Source organism: Lissotriton helveticus, chromosome 4_1 (assembly GCF_964261635.1).
Source record: "Lissotriton helveticus chromosome 4_1, aLisHel1.1, whole genome shotgun sequence".
In the NCBI taxonomy this organism is placed as follows: Eukaryota; Metazoa; Chordata; class Amphibia; order Caudata; family Salamandridae; genus Lissotriton; species Lissotriton helveticus.
The window spans coordinates 73,801,298-73,824,729 of record NC_136063.1 but is presented as its reverse complement, the minus strand read 5'-3'; the positions used below and the strand labels follow the sequence as shown (position 1 = coordinate 73,824,729).

At 47.9% G+C, this 23,432-nt stretch overlaps 1 protein-coding gene across 1 annotated transcript in view; it reads left to right on the top strand.

The window, feature by feature from the left end:
- LOC144826961 (cytochrome P450 11B, mitochondrial-like) overlaps positions 1-23,432 on the top strand; it is a 125,390-nt gene that overhangs the window by 13,352 nt on the left and 88,606 nt on the right. The window contains exon 3 of the mRNA XM_078685424.1: positions 15,119-15,274. Within this exon, the coding sequence (XP_078541550.1) occupies positions 15,119-15,274 (156 nt within the window). The remainder of the gene's footprint in view (positions 1-15,118; positions 15,275-23,432) is intronic.

Here is a 23,432-nt window from a genome sequence, read left to right as displayed (position 1 = left end):
AGCGGGTCACTGTGGTGTGAGGACTGAGGAGAGGGACTGGGGATAAGAGGAGAGGAGAACAACAAGAGTGTCTATGCACAGTGGAGCGGGGTCACTGCGGTGAGAGGGCTGAGGAGAGGGACTAGGGACTTAGAGGAGTGGAGAACAACAAGAGGGTCTATGCACAGGGTAGAGAAGTCACTGCGGTGTGAGGGCTGAGGAGAGGGACTGAGGATAGGAGGAGTGGAGAACAGCAAGAGGGTCTATACACAGGGGAGCGGGGTCTCTGCGGTGTGAGGGCTGAAGAGAGAGACTGAGGATAATAGACGTGGAGAACAACAGGAGGGTCTATGCACAGTGGAGCGGGCTTACTGTGGTGTGGGGACTAAGGAGAAGGACTGAGGATAAGAGGAGAGGAGAACAACAACAGGGTCTATTGTTAAAGGTCAGGCTACCAACCAGATTAGAAGATCCTTAAGTATTGCCCGGCGGTGTCGCCTCCTAAACCCACAAGATATTAATCAATGAAGAGGCGGGCGCTGGAGACTGGAAGGCAGGAAACAAGGGTTTTTATTCAGAATCTCTCCGGAGGAGAACACGTCAGTTCGGACAGCAAGTATCGTCACGAGGTGCTCTAACCGCATCTCAGAGGCCTGGCCTCTTATACACAGTTAAATGAATTTTATTGCAGGTAACACAGTCTTGTAATGCTTTGAAGTATGAAAGGACATCCTCTGAATCTCCCCTACAGGCCCGTTCCCACACACATTTACAGTTGAAGTCCCCACCCCGGTCACAACAGGTGATGATTATCGCGCAGCTGGACATTCCGCCGATTCACGGAATATGGGGGTTTGATCGGATCTCTTAGGGTGGGGACCTTGATCAACTCGGGGGTCCTTTGATGAGGGAAGCTTTCTACTGTACGGGGAGGGGCAATAAACAGTATCGGCAGAGCTAGGTGTCGGCCTGGGAAAGAGGAAGACAAACGGGCACACAGGAAAGGGGGTTTGTATCAAAGGGCCTGAGACCATGAAAGGAATGAAGGGAGGTGTCGCGCTGGGAACAGGATGGGGTTCCGAGGCAGAGCCGCGCTGCAGAGGGGTTTATGACCCAAGGCATGTGCGAGCGGGGGTTGTCAGCGCGCGGGGGGTTGCCTGCGAGGTCGGGAGAGAGAGAGAGAGACGCTGGCTATCGGCGAGGGGCAGGGAGGCCATGGTGTACAAAATGGCTGCCGCTTACGCGCACGAATGGGCCCAAGGAGAGCAAGATGGTGCCGATAATGTTGACATTCTCAATCTAACTTTTAACAGTCCTCCCTTTTCAACATATCTAGCCAACTTGCCTACTCAATGTCAATCTTCATCAAATTCCCAACCTCGGCATCATATAATGCTCCCATGCGTTCGTTTCCAAAGTCCACGGCCTTAGGGCAAATACAGTTTGCACATAATGAACACAGGGGTGGCAGACATTGAATTCCTAAGCATAGGCCACATATTACTACTACAGGAATTAGGATAATGGTGAACAGTCTCCAGCCCCAGTTCTTAACGGTGTTCCAGAACCAACCACCAAGCGACCATTCTTCCTGTTCCTGGTGAACTTCCGAAGAGAGTCTGTGAAGATGTTCGATGGCTTTGTACACTGAGGGCGAGTTGTCCGGTATGTATGTACAGCAGCTGGACCCAATAATGCGGCATGCTCCACCACGGTCCGCAAGAACCACATCTAGGACAAGGCGGTTCTGTAGGGCCACCAAGCGGACCGCTTGGAGTTCGGCGGTGTTGTTGGCAAAGATACCAGCTGTGATATTCATTGTTGTCTCAACTGCCTGAGTCAAATGTCGGATGGCCCGGCTGTTTGCCATCGGGCCCCAAAGAGGAACAAGTCCCTTCATAGCATCGAGGAACTGTGCTCCTGTTGAGTCGGCTTGCTCAATGTCCTTGGCTCGTTTTTGCCTATGATGATTCGCTGGGGCCACATAAGTCGGAGGAAGGACGAAGGAGATGAAACAAGTGCCCCCCCAGCCTTTGGGGAGCCAGGTGTAGGCCTTTGTGCCGCAGACGAAATACATGTTTGGGGACGACACAAAGGAAGGTGGATCCGTAGTGTCCAAAGTTCGGGTAAATCGGCACGCGCTGCGGCCCACCAGCTGTGTCCCATGTCCTTCTATGCACATGTGGCCTGTGACGTTGATGACTGATAGGGCCACAGTCAGAGTGGCAGCCGTTCGTTTCCGCAGGTAGGAGAAGGTGGGTCTGGTTGGATTGTTGAACACCTGCATTTCAATTCGTTCTTTAGCAGGGATGTCCATGTGGATGGAGCCGTTGGAGGTCTGTGGGCAGAAGTGTGTCTTTGTTTTGTTTCGCCGGACCCCGTGGGAGAAAGGCGTTACGGTTTTGCTGGAGGTGGCATTGTCCTTATAGCTTTCTTGCAGGAGGATCAGCCAAGCAAGGCAGGAGCCATGAACCGAGAAGGGTGAGGGGATGAATGGTATCGAGTGTCCAGTGGCGTGGGGTAGCAACCCACAGATCCAACAGTTGGTGGCATTGGTGGCGAGATTGTGCTGGTGAAGGAGCTGTACGAAAGAGTTATTCCAAAACTCCTTTCGCCTCTCTCTGAGTTGGGGAGAGAGCGAAATCAGATAATGTTCCTTCGCGGTGATAGGCTGAGCAGTGGTCAGGAATGTCTCATGAGCAGGTGCATTTTCTTCCACAATCCAGAGTGTGGTCATGAGGAGAAAGCAAAAAAGGATTGCGATGAAGAGTGCAATTGTCTTTGAGCTGTGGAGTCTGTCTGTTCTTGGGTTTCTGTAGTGGGTATTTCCTGTTGTCCCCATCATCTTCTTATTTGGCGCTTCCATCATCTTCTTATCTGGCGCTTCCATCATCTTCATTTTCAAGGTGCTCGGTAGTGGGCAGAACCACAGACTTAGTTTAGCTTCTCTCCAGGCAACCCTTGATTGCTTTGGGTCACCGTTTTGAGATTCAACTTAGTTTGTGGTCTACTTAGCCGAAGCTCCCTCCTTTCGACGCAGGAAATACCCTTCTCTGGATGGCACAGTGGGATCAGAGAATTTGGAAAGTTCAAGTGCTTCGGTATCAGGATAGCAGGTTAGTGACGGTCGGTCCTTGTTCAGGAGCTCTTCTTGGTCGCCGATGTTTTCTGCCGTGGCCAGGGTCGGGGAGACCTTCTTACAGTAGTGCGCGTGCAGCCAATGCCTTTTCCCCTCCACACGAAGAGCCGTCCGGGTGGTGATTAACACTTGCCAGGGGCCCGTCCACCGGGGTTCCAAACTTTTCGTCCGCTGAAAGTTTCGAAACAGCACGAAATCCCCGGGTTGGATGGCGTGACCCGGACCCCTGGAAGCATCGGGGATGGCCTGCTGCACCTGCTGATGAATGACAGACAGAGTTTCAGTCAATTTATACAGATAATCAGACATTAGGACTTCCGGGACGTCATGAATGGAAGTTGGTTTCGGTGCAGACCAGATACTCATGGGTCGACCAAAAACAACTTCATAGGGTGTTAAGTGATGTCTGGTGGGGGTGGAGCGCATTGATAGCAATGCCAATGGGAGGGCGTCTGGCCATTTCAGACCCGTGGTAGCCACTATCTTGGCCAGTTTAAGCTTTAGAGTGGCATTGTGTCGCTCAACTAGTCCAGCAGACTGGGGGTGGAAGACTGCGTGGAATTTCTGCTTGATGCCCAACCCCTTTAAGATGAACTGGATGACTTCGGCTATGAAGTGGGGGCCGTTATCGCTCCATAAAATACGACAAAGGCCGTAACGGGGGAAAAACTCCTTTAACAGTACTTTTGCGGTGGCCATAGCAGTGTTGTCACGGGTTGGGTATGCTTCCACCCATTTGCTAAAGGCGCACACCACGACAAGTACATATTTCAGGCCTTGGCACCTGTCTAGCTGGATGTAGTCCATTTGCAGGACCTCAAATGGGTGGTTTGGGACCCCAAATCCACCCCGGGGCACTACAGTTCCTTTCCCGGGGTTGTGTTGCAGGTATATCAAGCATTGTTGGACCAGGCGTTTGGCGGAATCTGTGATTTTATCATTGTGCCAAACTCTGGAGACAAGTTCAATCATGGGGGCTGATCCTATGTGGGCAGGGGAGTGTGCCATAGCCAGTATGGGAATCAGGTATGAATCAGGTAGCAACCATTTGTTTGTGTCTCTTGTCCGCCAGCAGCCTTCATCGTCTTGTAATCCCACCCGTGTCCATTCAGTCAGCTCGTGTTGTGTGCTAGCCGTTTGAATGTCCCTAATAGTGTCTCTAGCGTCAGTCCATTTTTCTGCTTGTGACCTGGTCACGTACATATGTGTTGTCGTCCTATTTTCAGCTGTCGTTCGGGCAGTGATGTCGGCTAGCGCATTTCCCTGCCCAATGATGTCTGTCACCTTTTTGTGTGCCTGGCATTTGACGACTGCAAGCTTGTTGGGGAGAAGGACGGCCTCGATCAAGGCGGAGACTAGATCCCAAAATGGTGAACCACCCCAAAGGCATACTGGCTGTCGGTGTAAATGTTCGCTGTAGTTCCTGTTGCCAGGATGCAGGCTCGGGTCAGGGCAATCAGTTCCGCTGCCTGGGCAGATCGTTGCGTGATACGGGCTGTCTCAACTACAGTTCGGGCCGTGGTGACTGCATAGGCAGCGGAAGTGGTGCCATCGGGGAGTTTGATGCAAGAACCGTCCACCCACAGCTCTCCGTCAGGGTCAGGGAAAGCCGTGTCTCTGAGGTCAACCCTACTTCTAGTCTGTTCGTCCGTAAGAGTCACGCAGTCATGTACAGGGTGCACGTTGGGATCGTTCTCTGGCAAGGGTAACAGAGTTGCCGGGTTCAGTGTGGTGCATCTTTTCAGGGCGATATGGGGTGCAAGCAAAGTCAGTTCGTATCCAGTCAGTCGTGCACTCGTCAGGTGTTGCGTCTTGGTTTGGTTCAGGAGGGTGTCGACTGCATGGGGTACCAGTACCGTGAGGGAATTCGAGAGTACGATCCCCTCACTCTGTCGGATAGAGATCGCAGCAGCAGCTACGGCTCGAAGGCAGGCAGGCAAGGCTCTGGCTACAGGGTCAAGAGTGGCAGAGAAGTAAGCGCACGGTCGTTGCTTAGGGCCAATGGCCTGGGTCAGGACAGATAAAGCGCACCCCTCCCTTTCGTGAGTGTAAAGGGAGAAGGGCTTTTTGTAATCAGGGGTACCTAGGACGGGGGCTGAACAAAGGGCATCTCGTAGTTCCGTGAAGGAGGTTTGACACTCAAGGGTCCAAGGGAGTGGGAAAGGGACGTCTTTACCTAGCAGAGAAAGCAGTGGTTTCACAACGAGGCTAAAGTTTGGTAACCACTGTCGGCAGAAGGAGGTGAGGCCTAATAGGGAACGAACCTGCTTCTGGGTCTTAGGGACAGGAGTATCTAGAATGGTTTGGATTCGATCAGGAGTGAGTTTTCTTCCTTCTTTGGACAAAAGGTGGCCTAGGTAAGTGACCTGGGGTTGGCAGAATTGCAACTTCTTCTTGGAGACCTTGTGGCCATTTTCCGCAAGGAAGTGCAGGAGTTGAATGGTGGCTGTGACTGCTAATGGAGTGGTGTCGGCCGCTAAGAGGATGTCATCGACATATTGCACTAACGCCACTCCGTCGGGTAACTGGACTTGATCTAGTTGTCTCTTGAGGGCCTGGCTGTAGATGCTAGGGCTTTCTGTGTAGCCCTGGGGTGCTCGGCAGAACCTATATGAGCGGTTTTTTAGGGTGAAGCCGAAGAGGTATCGCCTGTCTGGGTGGATGGGGATGGAAAAGAATGCATTTTTGAGGTCAATGACAGTGAAGGTGGTGGCAGTAGAAGGAATCAAAGTCAGGATGGTGGTGATGTCCGAGACCACAGGGTACTGGGGTACCACCACTTTGTTGATCTCTCGAAGGTCAATGATAAAACGGTATGCTTTCTCATCTCCCTCTCCCTGTTTCTTGATGATGGGCAAGATAGGGCTGTTGCAAACGTTGCTAACTACTTCCTCCACCACTGCGGCGTCGACTAGCGACTGAATAATTTTTACCAATGCCTTCTCGCCCTCGGGCGATATCCGATATTGTGGAAGTTTTGGGAGAGTTGCGTCTGGTCGGACAGTAATGTGCACTGGGTCGATCAACATGCGCCCTACGTCCGAATCTGTCTTGGCCCATAGATATGGAGGCAGAGTGTCAAGTAGGGATGTGTCAGTGTCGGTGATGGAAAACATGCGTCGGGGAGGGCAATGTCTAAGCAGGACAGGGTTGTCGTAAAGAAAAACTCGAACTCCGTCTTGAGAACATCTAATCGTCGCTCGGAAGTGTTTCAATAGGTCAAGTCCCATAATGGCGTCAGGGCTATTGGAGGAAAGCAAAAACGTGGTGTCAGTGGTGTTGTTTTCTACGTCAAAGAGGATCGGGGCGGACAAAGGGTTAGTGGAGGGCGTTCCATCGAAACCTGTCGATGTTATAAGTGAGCCAGACAAGGGTGCCCCCGGAATCAGTCGTTTAGATAACGCACTACGTGTTGCGCCAGTGTCTACCAGAAATGGAGACTTGGTACCCAGGACCTTAGCAGTGACGTAAGGGCCTTGCTGGTCAACATAGAGCTCGACTGGATCCCTCCCTTGCCCTTGGCAGTCCTATGCAAAGTTGTGGGTGTCATCATAGTCAGATTGCTGGTATTGGTTCTGCCTGGGTCGATCAAATGTATTTGGTCTACCTGATCTGTCGTTAGTCGTGTCATTTGGGGGCCCTCGCTGTTGTCCCTTATTTCTCGGCCCATTTGCTATGTCCTTGGGGTCTTTGTTTCTGACCATGTCCAGAAGAACTGGGCACTGGGATTTCCAATGGCCAGTCCCTTTACAGAAAGCACACTGGTCCTCTCTAATGTCTGTACGTCCACTGTGGGGAGTCGAAGTACGGTCTTGGGATTTAGGGGCGTTCGTCTGATAGTTTCCCCGGTATTGGTCTCGTCCTATAGTCACCCCTTGCAGCTGGGCTATCATCACCCTTTCTTTCAAATCCTTCTTCTTTCTCTCGGTTGCCCTATCGTTTTCATTTTTCTGATGTTGATAATATTGGGCCATCTGGAGGATAGCCGTAGGTTTGGAGGCTGCCCAACTACTCTCGCTAGCCTGCAGTTTCTGGGAGACCTCGGATGACAGACCCTTAACATAATTCTGGACAAACAGATGGTGTCCGGTTGCGGTGGTCATGTCCTGGCCGCTGTAATCGGAGAACACCGTTTCGAACCGGGAGAAGTATTCCGATACATCCTCCTGGGGTTTCTGGCGACAGGCCGTTACTATCGACCAGTCCACTTTCTTTTCTGGAATCAGGGTTTTTAATTTCTGTACGATTTTATCCGGGAGGTCTAAAATGGATTTCAAAGGCTTTTGTCCCGGTCCCCGTTGTTTGTCAATTTCCTCGAGTTGTGTCCAGGTATGTCCGAGCAGCTCAAGGTGGTCGACTTTCCGGATTTGCTTCCACACATCAGCTGGTAGACATAACCCGAAAAACAAGTCGATGTCAGCCAGGGTCATAATCGTTGAACCTAGGGCTGTACCCAATTCAGTATAGAAGGCAGTGGGGTTTTTACGTAGGTCAGGCAGAGATTTTCGGAATGTCAGAATCTCTTGTCGGTCCCATGGCTGGTAGACCCAGTTGTACACTACTCTTCCTTTTGCATCTTGGTGGTTTGCATCATCGTGAGTCCCTGCACCTCGTGGAGGAACCCAGTAAGGGGCAGCCTCTCGTATTGGCATCATGGTGCTAGGTTGCTCAGTTTGTGGTTCGGTCGCCACGGATGTCGTGGGTTTAGTTCCCGATTCTCGTTCAGTGAGGTGGCGGAAAACCTCAAGCGTACGCGTAAGGAGGTCCGTCACATCACACTCGCCCTCATCCCCGATATCGACCTTCCGGTACAGAGTCGTTAGGCTCTCGGGACCTTTGTCTCGATATCGGTCCTCGTATGCGTTCAAGACATGGTAACACAGTCGTACAGTAAAGTGTCGTCTGTGACTCCCTGTATATGACTTAAACATATCCGTGATGTACTCTTCGCCTTCCTTCCTTTCTACCAGTGTCCTTGCTATCTTATCGATCCCTGTTCGCTCATCTTTCCTTAGTCTGTTTATTCTTGCGGAACCGGCCCCTCGGGTCTCAGGGTCGCCCAACGTTGTTGTTTGCGGAGTATTTGGTACAAGGGGTTCGGCCGGCACAGAGACCATGGGGGCCGAAGCTGTGGCACTTCCCTCATTTGCACCTGGGGGTGGTGGGTGTTGTGCTAAGGGTTGGGAAGGGGCATATGGAGGGGGCATGTAGATGGCCGGAGGGCCTAACAGCAGATCATCGCTCGCTCGTTTTTGTCTCGAGGATAAATCAGGGTAGAGCATGGAGGGCGTTCTAACCGGGCACTGGCTTGATGTTTCCATTTCTAGTTTCTGTTTGGCTTTCTCTCTTTCCTTTATCTCTCCTTCTAGCTTCTGAGCAGCTAGGTGGGCTGCTTTTCGCAGCTCTTTTTCCAACCTACTCTCAATTTTCCTTTTATGTTGTTCAGTTTCTTTGCGCCACATGCCGAAACTATCAAGCATAGTGGGCGTTGTCTTATTTTTACCTAGGGCTGTTTCTAGCGCGTTTATTTTGTCATCATCGAAGGATCCTATCAGTGGCCACTGACTTTCTCCATTCTTTTTCGTATATTTATGCCACAGTTTGTTATAGGCTATAGCGATCAATCCATGCTTCATGAACATGTCCTTATTAGGGGTGCCTTCCGGTGGAGCCGGATGGTTCATCTCTAATAAGCGGTCCGGGCTAAACAGGCTACCGATCAGTGGGGAGAAGACAGACATGACGGCTCGCAACGAGGGACAAAAAGTCAGCACTGCCTATCTTATCACTGTGTGCAAAGACTAGACAGAATATTTCTATTCTACGTTGTTTGCAAGCAGTGAATACCTCATGAACCAATATCAAAAAAATAAAAAAACAATTCAGTGGGGAGAATAAGTAGGCTAGCAAAGGTCTCCGTTACCTACCCTTTCACTATCTGTAAAAAGGGGGGGGGAGAGGGGCTCTTTCCTGTTTGCAGACAGAGAATCTCCAGAAGACAGTCTGTGAACAATAGTTCAGTTTCAAGTAATTAATCAGTGGGGGAGAAAGATAGACACGACAGTTGCATTACCTATCCTCCACTGTTTACAAAGGGAGAGCCTGTTGTTTCTCCGTTTGCAGACAGAGGATCTCCAAATAAATTAACAAAGAGTAATACTAGTATTTTCTGGACAATTCAAATAACCATTTCGCAATTCGTCGTGTTTACACGACCTTACCCGGACCGCATGGACAGTTTCTTGTCTTCCGAATCCAGCGCCCGATCGTCCTCTTTTCCTCGTATTCCTCGCGGCACTCCTGATGGTTCCCAGTCAGGACCGTAGATCACTCGAGAGAGGTCTGTTCGGAACCAGTGAAGTTCGGATGATCGGCTGTCAGACGAGGGTCTATCGGACAGGCGCGCTCCCGATCGTTGCAGTCGTTCACTCTGTCGTCAGGACCTCTCCCACTGGATCCATGAGTCACTGATGGGCCCCACGTTTGGGACGCCAATTGTTAAAGGTCAGGCTACCAACCAGATTAGAAGATCCTTAAGTATTGCCCGGCGGTGTCGCCTCCTAAACCCACAAGATATTAATCAATGAAGAGGCGGGCGCTGGAGACTGGAAGGCAGGAAACAAGGGTTTTTATTCAGAATCTCTCCGGAGGAGAACACGTCAGTTCGGACAGCAAGTATCGTCACGAGGTGCTCTAACCGCATCTCAGAGGCCTGGCCTCTTATACACAGTTAAATGAATTTTATTGCAGGTAACACAGTCTTGTAATGCTTTGAAGTATGAAAGGACATCCTCTGAATCTCCCCTACAGGCCCGTTCCCACACACATTTACAGTTGAAGTCCCCACCCCGGTCACAACAGGTGATGATTATCGCGCAGCTGGACATTCCGCCGATTCACGGAATATGGGGGTTTGATCGGATCTCTTAGGGTGGGGACCTTGATCAACTCGGGGGTCCTTTGATGAGGGAAGCTTTCTACTGTACGGGGAGGGGCAATAAACAGTATCGGCAGAGCTAGGTGTCGGCCTGGGAAAGAGGAAGACAAACGGGCACACAGGAAAGGGGGTTTGTATCAAAGGGCCTGAGACCATGAAAGGAATGAAGGGAGGTGTCGCGCTGGGAACAGGATGGGGTTCCGAGGCAGAGCCGCGCTGAAGAGGGGTTTATGACCCAAGGCATGTGCGAGCGGGGGTTGTCAGCGCGCGGGGGGTTGCCTGCGAGGTCGGGAGAGAGAGAGAGAGACGCTGGCTATCGGCGAGGGGCAGGGAGGCCATGGTGTACAAAATGGCTGCCGCTTACGCGCACGAATGGGCCCAAGGAGAGCAAGATGGTGCCGATAATGTTGACATTCTCAATCTAACTTTTAACAGTATGCACAGGGGAGCGGGTCACTGCGGTGTGAGGGCTGAGGAGAGGGACTGAGGATAAGAGGAGTGGAGAACAACAACAGGGTCTATGCACAGGGGAGCGGGGTCACTGCGGTGTGAGGGCTGAGGAGAGGGGCTGAGGATAAGAGGAGTGGCAGAATGGTGCTCTCCTCGCAGTATTGGAGGAGGGGTGTTGTTTTTAAAACAGATAAATAAACCTCTACGAATTGGCGCCAACTGAAATATTTAGATACACGCAAATTAGACCTGGCTCCGAAGTCCCAGAGGCGTCCCCTACGGAGGATAGTTTACTAACTGATCACATGCAGAAGAAAGCCACTTCTTTTACTTACCGCAAATTAGTGAACAACCTGCCCGACCCAACAGGACCCCCAAGAGCTAAATGGTCACAAGATGTAGGGGATATGGACGACTCAGAATGGCAAGAAGCGTTGGCGTCCCCAAGGGAGGTGGGAATACCCTCGTACCTCAGGCTTGTGCAACTCCGAATCCTGCACCGATCATACTACACCAGACTTGTTCTGCACAAGATGGGAGGAATAGAACACCCCTTCTGTCTCCGTGGTTGCGGAGAAGAGGGAACCTTTTTTCATACAATATGGGAATGTCCCAGAATAGCAGTGTACTGGACGCAAGTGATGCGCACTATGTCACAATCAGAGGGGGTATCGCTCATACCAGAACCACGTAGATGCCTGATAAATATATGGGAGCCAAATGATCTCACACGATATGGGCTGAGTTGGGTTACATTAGGAATTATGATAGCTAAGAGGAATATAGCACAAAAGTGTGGGGGGGGGGGTTGAGGTGCCGTCTCTTGCAGCATGGGGCAGAGACATGGATGCGGCCATGATAACCGAAAGGGCGGTGTTTAGTAATAGAGGATACCCCAAAAAATGGACTAAAATCTGGGGGACATGGAACAAATATAGGGGGATATCTGTGATCCACCGTCAGAGAGAGAGGATGATGACTCAGAAACGGATGAAGGGTGAGATGCCGTGGGTGGCGGGACAGGGCTTGATTCTAACTGCTGCCAACTGGCAAAACTGTGTTTTCGTGCTACTTGATGTCCTATGTACTAATGAAGTGTGGAGCTATGATGATTTATTATGTAAACGACTGACTAATTTTGTTGAAACGCTGAAAATGAATAAAAAGTTTATTAAAAAAACAGATAAATAAAAGGTATTGTCATTTACATTGCCAATAGCATAGACTCTTGCAAATGCAAGACCAATTGCATTGCACATGAGTGCTATAAATTTTTTTAAAGCGTTAGGAGAGAGGGGCACCTTCCTGCACAAAAACAATGGATGGAGGCGTTTTCCTCTTTCTACGTGGGCTGCATTCGAGGAGAAATAAAGTTATAGCTCCTCGTTATGCCACCCCTGGGGAGGCGCATGGTTTTGATGTATTCCCAGATTTACGCGATGTTGTAAATCTGGGATTGTGTCAAAGTCCCTGGGCGTTGGGTGGAAACACCCACACCAGTGCCCATGGAACGAGTCCCTGACGCAGTGTGAGGCAAAACGACGACTTGTGCTGCGTTGCCTCACACCATATATACAAGGCCATAAAAAGACATGCAGAGTGGCTTTTCGAGGTCTCGTGGTATAGATCTGCAGTCTGCGCCGCCGGAACATTAAAAAAAAATGACTCCCTGACGGCTCAAGGGGCTTGTAAATATGACCCGTAGTGTTCATGCTCTCAGAGTCCGGATAGCTGAGTGGATCCCTAGTATCCAAGAAAGGCCATGTTATTAAACAGTTCAACTGCAGGCTGTTTGCACGGGCAGACTGTTTTAATATAGCCTTATAGCCCGCCGTAGCGGGCTATACCGGCTATTAAAGGCCCGCTGAATCGTTAAAGGCCCGAGCCGAAGGCGAGGGACTTTAACGAGACTGCGGGACTTTAATAGCCGGTATAGCCCTGCTACGAAGGGCTATAAGGCTATTAGAACATTCTGCCACTAGAGGGCAGAATGTTCTAACAAATTAAACAAAGGGTTCTCGAAGCTCGAGGGGATATAAATCCCCTCGAGCTTCGAGAAGCCTTTGAAGAACATTGGAATGTTGCTCTGCGGGCCTTTACCGGCCCGTAGAAGCAGGGAGCCCTCCGTTGTCTGCAATGGAGCTCCCAACATTCCAATGTTCTAATAGCCTGGGAAGGTGTAGTGAGAATGCAGCATATCCCCATTCACTCAAGAAATAGGACTCCCCCCCACAGTATTTCAGGTTTGTCAAGTAAAAGATAGCCATAATTGGGGTGAAGTGGACCCTTTATGCCCCTGGGCCCCTGTGCCACTGCAGCTGGTGCAACAATCAGAGTTTTGCCCCTGAAAGCTGCAGACGTGTCTTTAACATACCACAGCAACGACCATCCGGGTCTGACTCTCACCCCTGTTCTAAGATGAGCAGTCATCTAACACAAACCACCAGCCGGGCACCTTGGCACTGAAGAACAGATGTTTATTGTTGCCCGACTCAATTGTACTCATTTTATCGACCTCAGATGGACGAAAGGCTGAGTAGACCCGCAAGGATTTGAACCTGTGACCGTGAGATCGAACGCAGGCCCCTGCAGTGGACGCATTAACCCACTAAGCCACCAGACCCGGCTTTGGCGGTGCATGTGGGGGAGGGGTGTGGCGCCGCGGTCAGGGCGACTGACACTGGATGCTGGGGTTGACGGTTCGATCCCCGGTTCCGGCGGCAGGGGTCAGCCCAGCACCATGTGACTCTGGGCAATAGCTCGCTTAATCTTCCCAACGGCCCCCAGCGCCGGGATGCCTCCGGGTAGCTGTGCGCTTTACAAATAATGGATTATTATTATTATTTATTTATTTATTATGTGTACTGTACACCAGCCTCCTGAGGTGGAGTAGGCTGTATTGGCTGAGCGCTACCTTCGATAAGGTATCCAGCCCGGTTCTCGTTCAGAGAATGAAGGAGGCAGGAATAAATAGAGGTGCTCTCAAAGAGCTGACCAACTTTCTAGAGCTGAGAAGCTTCCAAGTTCAGGAGGATTCCTCCTTCTCCAGGGCCTTTGCATTAAAATGTGGAGTGCCCCGGGGATCCTCCTTGAGTTCACCTTTTTTAATCTTTCTGTACGCCCACTGGCGGAAATTGTACAAACGTATAGGTTTGCTCTTGTGTCATATGCATCCGACACACAGATTGTCGTCTCGCTTTCTATACACATCAAGAACACCTCGCAGCAGCTGAATGCATGCCGTAAGCATGTTACGTACTGGATGTCGGACAGTCGTCTGAAACTGAATGGATATTAAACAGAGGTGTCGGCCGAAGGAACCAACCCTTCTCTCTGGAATGAACTCAACATGCCAAATGAGCTGGGATTGCTTCTGGCTCCTGCTCCATCAGTAAAGAGCTTAGGATTCTAGATCGATCAAAGGCTATCTACGGAAGTCCAAGCCGAAGCGTTGGAAGTAGGTTGCTTCAGGCTTCTTCGCGCATTAAGAACATTCTCGTGTTGGGTTCCAATACAGCTGCGCAGAGTAGTGTTCCAGGGTCTTATCAACTCGTGTTTAGATTACGGGAACTCCCTCTACCTAGTCAGTCGCAAATATGTTACCAACCTATTGCAGGTTATACAGAACGCAGCAGCACGGACGCTTTTTTAAATCCCTAAGCACACTTCAGCCGCTCCTGCATTGACGGCCCTTCACTGGCTGCCAATTCAGAACAGAATACAGGTTAGGTCTCTCCTTCTATTCCACTGAGCTGTAGACAGAAAGGGATCCCAACCCATCCAAGGGGCATATTTACAAGCACGGCGATAAATAAACGCAAAGTTCGCTTAGTGCTTTTTTATTTATCGCCATCTATCGTTGTATTATATCGCCCTGTTAGTGCGTTATTTACAACACGTTTCCCCAGGGCGATAAAACCTCTGTCTTCATCTACATTCCCCATATATGTTCAGCCGTACCATGGACTCATGGTACCTGGTAGAGCATGTGGGATCCCAGCACTGCAGCACATGGTGCACCTTGGGGGAGGCTGGTAACTTAATCAGCTTTAGTAGCAGTTTGTAGACAGAGAGCTCTTCCACTCAGAGGCAGAAGAGTGAACGTGGCCTCTTCTTTCTCATACAAGAACACCAACAGTCTGAGTTTGTAGTTACTCAGATGTCCAGGCATAGGCAAACCAAGCAGTTGACTCAAGATGTCTGAGACTTGAAAGGTTAAAAAAAAGTTACCAAACTTCAAAGTAGAAGACTGGTGGGAGCCCAGGAGCCCAAATGGGAGAGGAGTTGGCCTAACGGCTAGGGCTTTCGACCTCGAATCTGGGGAACTGGATTTGTGTCTCGGCATCAACGCTGAACATCCTGTGATTCTGGGCAAATCACTTAATCTCCCCGTGCCTAACAAAAATGAATGTGTCCTCATGTAAATCAACCGGTGCTATGTAAAGCGCTCTGATACCCGATACCGGATCAAGTTCGCGCTTTATATAACTCCGTAAAAAAATTTAAAAAAATACCCAAGCCTTATGCACAGCTGAGTATTATTTTAAGAATGTTGTACATTTTGGTGTGTCATCCACATTTGTGAAATTTTTTTTTCTTTTTCATTTGTGCAGAGAGAACATAGGCACTCACCACAGTGTGAACATCATGCTCCCGCGGGATGTGGCGGAGCTCTTCCAGTCCGAAGGCATCTTCCCACGGCGCATGAGGGTGGAGGCGTGGGCGGCACACCGAGAGCTGCGCAACCACAAGTGTGGGGTCTTCCTCCTGTAAGTAAGTGAACGAGTGCATGGGCCATTCGGCCATAGGGCATCATGGGGTACAAGTGGCATAGCATGGCACTGAGAACTCTCAGAACTCTCTGGCACTTATTTACGGGGATTTGGCATAGGGCACCACAGCAAGGCACCTTGTGGCACTGTTCTATGCCAAAGTGAAAAGGCAGGAACCCATCGTATTTATGCAGTAGGGTGAAATCCTGTCCAAACTCCCTCTGCTGGTGCCATTTCACGGCCTAGCACCAAAGACGGCACCTTAACCATGGTGCAAGGGAGCCTGTGTTGTCGGTAGGATTATTTTTGTGCAGGAAGGGGCACCTTCTTGCAAAGAAAATATCCTAAGCGGCTTTTCCCTCTTTCTATGTGTGATGCAAAATTCAGCACACATCGAAAGGGGAAATAACGAGGAGAAATAAATACATTTCTCCTCCTGATGCTTCCCCTTGGGAGGCGTAAGGATTTGGCGCTACCTGAGGCTTACATGCTGCATCAAAATCCATGGGTGATGCAAAGGAAAACCAACCGCAATGCCCATGTAACGCCTTCAAGCACAGAGTAGGGTAGCACAGTGACTTGTGCTGCATTGTCTTATGCTATATCTATGAGGCCACACAAAGCCACGCAAAGCCACGCAAAGCCACACAAAGCCACGCAAAGCCACGCAAAGTTTGTGGAGCTGCAAAGACATCATATTAAAGAATTAAAACCTCAAACCTCAGGTAAAACAGCACAGTATCAGGAAGTGGAGCAAACCATGAGGATGCCGTCATGGACGTGCACATTAAGGCGGTGAATAAACGACCCGACCCCCCCCCAGTCCATGCAGTGCAACATCCCTGAGGTCACGGTTGTGAACCCGCTTCGCTAATGTTGGCCCAAACCTAGGGCTTATTTATTTTTTATTTATTTTATTTTGAAAGTTTTATAGAGCACGAACAAGATCCTGACGGATATCAGAGCGCTATACAACCATTAAAAGTTACTTATACATGAAAATATAACATATCCAAAGCATATTGTAAAAACGGCATAGTAAGTTGTAACATCCAAAAATGTTTTGTAGTTGAGGGCGCGTGTGCATCTCGTCACAGAATCCACTGGTTCTGGGGCTCAACAAATAAAGTTGGGACCTCTGTCACTGCAAGAAAGTAGAGGTTTTCCCAGGGCTCCCAGCAGAAGTGACGTGGACAAAGTACCAATGAGGACCTACCTTCAATGCCCATCTGTATGCCACAGCACTGTCTCAGACCCTCCCAGTCTAGAACCTTTCTCAAACATGTCCCTGCTCCTGTCACCACAACCTCATACTATTCCATGCTCTGAAGACAGCTTATCTTTCCCAGCAGGCCCTGCCTAGGGCACCCGGACTCTTATCAACATCAAACAATATTAAAGAGGATTCTGAGACCCTGTAAAGATGGTGCAGCAATCTAACTGCAGCAATGACGGCGATTTCTGTAATCATCTTCTGTAGTCAAAGTTAGATACTTCCATGGACCAATAGGGAACGTTTGCCAAAGCTGTTCTCATCCAAGCTTAATATCGAAGTTACAATACAATAGCATATATTTTATAAAGCGTGCAGCTGCTTTCGAAAAACCATCCCAGCCAGTGCTTAATTTGTGCCGGGGCCCTCATCATGAGGCCACTGCAGCTTGCACCACCCATTACCCCGCCAGTGTCAGTAACAACACAACTATTAGATATCAAACTCCGACAGATGAGGCAATTTAGACTATTCCAGGCCCCCAAAGCTATAAGAAGGGCTTGGGTGCCATGTATTAATTGTTTCTAAAGAATATTGAACAGATAAACAACTATTGTGCTCATCTCCAAATTACATAAACAGCGCCACCATGTGTCAGGCTGCCATAAATGCTGTTGTTGACAATTAAGTGCCGGTGTTGAGCACCAGAAACCACCGGCTCAAATTAAGCCCTGGTCCCAGCGCTTGCGGGATGTAACCAGTATTAAAATCAAATAAGGAAACCAAACCCAAAAATCATAAAATATCAAAAGCAGACTTAGAAAAGAAAAGTCTTCAATTTCTTTTTAAAGATACCTTCAGAGGGGGCTACATGAAGACTAGCTGGGAGGGAGTTCGAGAGCTTAGAGTGGGATAGACAAATGACCTCCCTCCTCTCCTAGCTTTGCGGATCCGAGGAACTTGAAGTCGTTTTAAACTGCTAGATCCCAAAGTTCTAGCCTCACGACACGCCTCGAATCTCCTCCGTAAACAGAGGGGTCCTTTCTGCTTGGATGCTCCATTGGCAAAGGTTAGATGCCTGTTTCATTACAGGCATCTAGTGTAGTGCAAATTAGGGGTCAGTAATAAACAAGCAGAAAGTTTTTTTCATTAAACGAGCAGCAGCATTTTTTAATAATCTGAAGGCGCTGAATCAGGTAGGCCGGTAAACCCAAATATAGGCTGTTCGCATAGTATAGTTCAGAGGTCACCAGAGAATTAAATGGATCATACGAGTACCATTGGGAACCAAATGCAGCATGTTTTGGGTTTTTTTAAACAATTTTTATTAAAACATATTGTAGAGCATTTCAATGACAGCATGACATTTGTCGTTGGTAAAATTATAATCATCGAGTCCACATTTCCCACGACAGACACATAAAATAACATTCCCATTCTCTTCCCTCGCAACCCACCCCCGCCCTTTCATGGCCATACGTTGGGAGCCCCCTAGTATAATACCATCACACACTATCATCTGAGTCAGAGTCAGACTGTGGGGGTTCACAGATGTCACCTCTGTACGTGTTCCACTTTCCCCATACCTTCTCCCACTTTCTGGGGCAACCTCTGTATATATACACTGACCTTTCTGCCACCATGGCCAAATCCATATCCCTACACCACTGAGCAAGAGTGGGACTGGCTCTGGAGCCCCAGCGTTGTGCTATATTCCTCTTTTGCTACAGTCATCCCCAAAGTCACCCAATCCTGGGTCGTCTTATTTAAGTCCGTTGGGTCCCATATATTAAGGAGGCAACATCGTGGGCTTGGCAGTACAGTGATGTGCGTGACCTGAGAGAGTGTCCTCATGACCGCCATCCAATATATCACGATCACGGGGCAGCTCCAGATAGTATGATAGAAGGATCCCGTTTCCCCACATTCCCCAGCATGTTTTTTAAAGATGTAAGTTTTGCAAAGCAGCTAGAAGAAATTGCCGTGAAAGTTTAAAATCAAATTTGATCCTGAAAATTCCTCTGTGGGAGCAGGAGGATCCCCAGGCGCGGACGGCCACCAATTGCAAAAGTCAGGGAAACATTTGGTTTGAAAAAAAGAATCTTTTTTTTTTTTTTAAGTTGAGCTACTGACAATTTTTGCTCATCCATTCGACAACTGATTTAAGACATGGTTTAAGTGAACTCAAAGCTTGTACGGTATTCTCCTGAAAGGATAGGCAGAGTTGAGTATCACCGCTATCTAGCAGCTAAACTGTGGAACTCATTACCAGCACACATACGTGAACGGGAAAGCCTGTTGGAGTTCAAAAAGGCTGTCAAAACCCACCTTTTCCCCCGAAACTAGTCTGTCTGGTATTACGCTCTGCTTATTTTCTCTGGAGTCAGTTATTTTTTCTGCTTCAAAGTTCCGGGACGCCCCTTTGCTGGGGCAGCTGAGCGCTATATAAACTATCGTAACATAACATAACGTAACATGTATGAAATCACACGCAAACCCTATGATTCCACCAGACTCAGCATTGGCTGCAAATACACATTGAAGAGGGTAGGACTTAAAACAGATCCCTGTGAACCCCGCATCCTGGAACCCGGCATCCAAGTGGGTTAGGGGTAGAAGTATAGGAAGGCACAAAAGCACCCCGCGTCCTGTCTTCAAAAAACATTTAAGCCAAGCCAAGGCACCCCCATGGACTCCAATTTTCCTGAGCCTTCTTAGTAGATTTGTGTGAGAAATCGTATCAAACGTCGAGAATAGATCAAGTGAGACCACCATCGCCGAGGAATTCTGGTCAAGATTATCCTTAATAAACTCTGTGACTTCAGGCAATCCGGATTCGCCACAACAAGCTACATTAAACTCAGTAGATCTAGGCAGTCTACTCCCGTTAGCATTATGAATCACCTATCCCGAAATCCGGGTCTAATCCAAATGTTTCTCATCATAAATTAAAATGTTTTACTTCAAACTTTTCACTTCTCAATTTTTTTAACTTTGTTTATCGTTACATTTTTTTTTAACGCTTTGAGTTTTCCCATCTTTGTTCATTTTTTTTATTTCACACATTGTTTTTTTCTGCTAGCATTTGCTCTGTAAACCTTAATCCCCTTTTTAAGTCTCATTTGGTAAACAAACAATGTGATTACAGTGGCTTTGTATTCGCCCCTTGCTCTTGATTTGATTGCATATTTCCTCTGTCTCAATTCCCTGCGCTTCATTCGATGGCGTCCTCCATAGAGTTGTGATTGTCCCACACTAGGAGCATTCAAGTTCTCACTGTGTTTTGAGTGAAGGTATTGTATCCTTCCGCTGTTGATGGCAGGTCCTTCTATTACAGTGTATGAGGGACTATTTGCAAATATTATCTCTCTCTCCCTCCCTGCTCCGCCCTCTTTTTTAGCCCTCTGTTCACTTTATTCAGTTTCAGCCAGGAACGTCTTAAGGATTCTGGGGCCCGGGGCCAAACGGATTGGGGGCCCCTGTTCAGAACAGCTTTGAATTTATGATCCAGTGTCAGCTGGTTCCTGCCCTCTGTGGCCAGGTCACTGAGAGTGCACAGGCACCCTGGAACAAACTCTAAATTGTTTACATCTAATATTCAGGGACAGTGACGTGTGTTCTCAGTGTTGTAACACAGCTGCAGCAGGGCACTGATATTACTGCAAAGAATCTCTGTCACCCCCCTCCAAGTTCTCATATGTGAGGTTCTGTTTGGATGTAAAAGAAACATTTTTATGGATATTGCATGAAACATAAACACAGAGGGCCCGATTTACAGAACTAACTTAAGACAAAATCCTAAATGTACTACTTTTGGTATGCACAGAAGGCATTTAGTAGTAGTAAAGTTAGGATTTTGACTTACGTGTGACTTAAGACAAACCAAAGACAAACTTAAGACAGACTTAAGACAGACTTAAGACAGACTTAAGTTAGGATTTTGTCTTAAGTTTATCATAAGTCTGTCTTAAGTCACCCACTTCAACGCTTTTATCATCACAGTCAATAACTGAAAACTCAAGAAGCGTGAAAAATCCCTGCGTTGGAAAACCCAATGGCAACCTTTGCAACTCCAGTGCATGAAACACCACAACTGAACCAGACACCTTCGTCAACTGGTCTTAGCACAACCAACTTACCTCACCTCCCTTGATCCGTCTGTTCTCATCCTCACAGCACCTCAGACCTGCATAAACCACCCACTGGCCCTACCTCCAAATATTTTGATATCGGAGTGGGTCACATGGCATGTGATGTCACTTCCGCTACCCATGGCATTTTGATGAATCGACGTCCATGGTTATACTCTATTTAATCAAAGATAAGAGGTGTTTGTACAGCACGCAACCTGAACGTGCTTATTTAAAAGTGCCCTCATATGTGATAATAAAGTAAAAGGAGGCTCTTACATGAAATGTCTTCCTTGGATCACACAATTTAGACACACAGGGAAGCTGGTATTCTAGATTTTCGGGTTTCACATTTTGAAATCCATCCACCAGATGTATACCCCTGTCTCTCGATTTCCTGTTTTACAGCAAAGGTCCCTGCTTGGTCACTTATTCTTGGCCAACAACGAAAAACTGACCCAGACCCGATTCAGCGCCCCTGGCCCAACTAGGGAGGCAAGAATACATTTATTTGGGGCGGGGGGTGTCACACATCAAACACCCCACCTAAAGCTATACCCATGGGTGTTTGAGGTGTGACACACCTAAATAAATGAATTCTCGGCTTGGTAGTTGCGTCCTGGGGCCCTGAGTCGGCTCTGCTATCTCTATATCGTTTTTCTCACCAGGAGCCTGGAATGAAAGAGAAAAGACTGATCTTTGATGTCAATAGAAGATATATATAGAGAGAGAGACTGAGAAACCCATCTGATCAAAATGTGAACCAGATATCATGGATTCAATACCAGCTTCACAGCTTGTCCAAACTGTGTGATCCTAGGCAAATATTTTATTTCACAGAGACTTCTTTTTCTTTATTATCATGCACAAGCGCACTTTTAAATACTTGAGTACAGGATGTGCGCTATACAAGCATCTCTTATATTGATTTAATAGGCTGTAATGTTGCTTCATGTATAATAAGAATCTAGGCCACGTTTATGGTTTATATGTCTACTGACTGGCCTCTTAGGGCCCGATTCACAGAACTAACTTACAACAAAATCCTAAACTTACTACTTTTGGTATTTACAGAAGGCATTTAGAAGTCTTAAGTTAGGATTTTGTCTTAAATCAGGATTTTTGTCTTAAATTAGGATTTTGTCTTAAGTAAGGATTTTGTCTTAAATTAGGATTTGGTCTTAAATCAGGATTTTGTCTTAAATTAGGATTTTGTCCTAAATTAGGATTTTGACCTAAATTAGGATTTTGTCTTAAATTAGGATTTTGTCTTAAATTAAGACAAACGTAAGTTAAACTTAAGTTTAATTTAAAACAAAATCCTAACTTTAGACAAAATCCTAACTTAGGTCAAAATCCTAGTGAGCCCCAGAGTTCACTAATGGCATTGTTTTTAGGGTGTGAGCCATTATAGTTTCGAAAAATTATTGCTGTTAATAAATGTCTGTCTATGCAGTAATAATATCTGAAACTCTTCTAAATGTTAAAGAAATACACCTTTTGGAATTTTAAAGAGATTGTATGATATTTTTACATGGTGTTTGTTGCACCAGATAGATGCCAAACATGTCTTGACTCGAGTATGAACTCTTGGAGCCAAGCCAGACCCATGGCTCGACTCTCCGTGGCTCGGCTCGGCTCTACGTGGTTCGGCTTGCCCTGTTCATTCGCCTGCGCGCCCTCCTCTGTTTGCGACTCGTGCTTAGTGCATGGGGCCATCAGTCTCTCGATAGAATGATTTATGAAAGACGAGGACTGGAAGCAGGGAGCCCTGACCCCATGCACTGATTTCACAACTCACCAAGGCCTCTTGTAGCTGACACAAGAAGAAGAATTGCAGTGAAAAAACATCTAGAATAAGTGATCCCTGGGTAGAGACTCCAGGCCGTTGTGTTGTACGTGACTCTAGTCATGAATCCCCAGGGAGAGCTACCAAGCCCCGGGGTGACGAGCATCGGCATAGCTTCAGGGGAGTGACACACGCAGGAGCACTTCTGGTTTGACAGCCCTGCAAAGTACCACGCATCAAGGGTTAGACTAACGCACTTTCTTTATTAATTTATTTATTTTTAGAGTTTTCTATAGCGCAAACAAGACCCAAGGTAGGGTATCAGAGCGCTTTACAAAAAAGCAGAGTAATTGTAGGAACATTTTGCACAAACAGAGCAGACAAAGTAACAAAATATTTTTAACAAGGTTCGGCAGGTACTTTAATGTGGTGGTCCGCATCACCACATTAAAATGCATAATCACCCATTTTTTAGCGCCTTGAGCATCTGTGCGCGCTGAGCCTGAGTTAACTAAAGCAGGGGGCGGTCGCACTGCATTAAATGCAGCGGGGCATCCCAGACTGCCTTTATACACCATGAAAACATGGCAGATAGAGCCGCTTTGGACCAGTGTTGCTTACATTTTATACAGTGGCCTGGGCTGTAAATTCCGTTCTGCTCGCGAAATTTGCGGAATTTGGGTAATTTCGTGTTCCGCGGAGAGCACGGAATTGCCAAACATTCTGCGAACCGTGGCTTTGCGGAATTTTTTGCTTGTTTGCGCTTTTAAAATGTGTGTTTGCAAGATATTTCTCCCCGAGTACGCAAACAGCGTTCGTGAACAGGAAAAAAGCATCGCGAACGGGTGGAACAAGCAATTCCGCGTGCTTGCTGAACTTTTGCGTGCTTGCAGAGATTTTTTACCATTTTGCAGAGCTTTGCGTTGGGCAACTACGCAAATTCCGCCCATATGGTAGTTTACTACGAAAAACTAAGTGAAAGAACGTGTGGAAAGAAAATTTATCATTTGCTGCCCTCTTGTG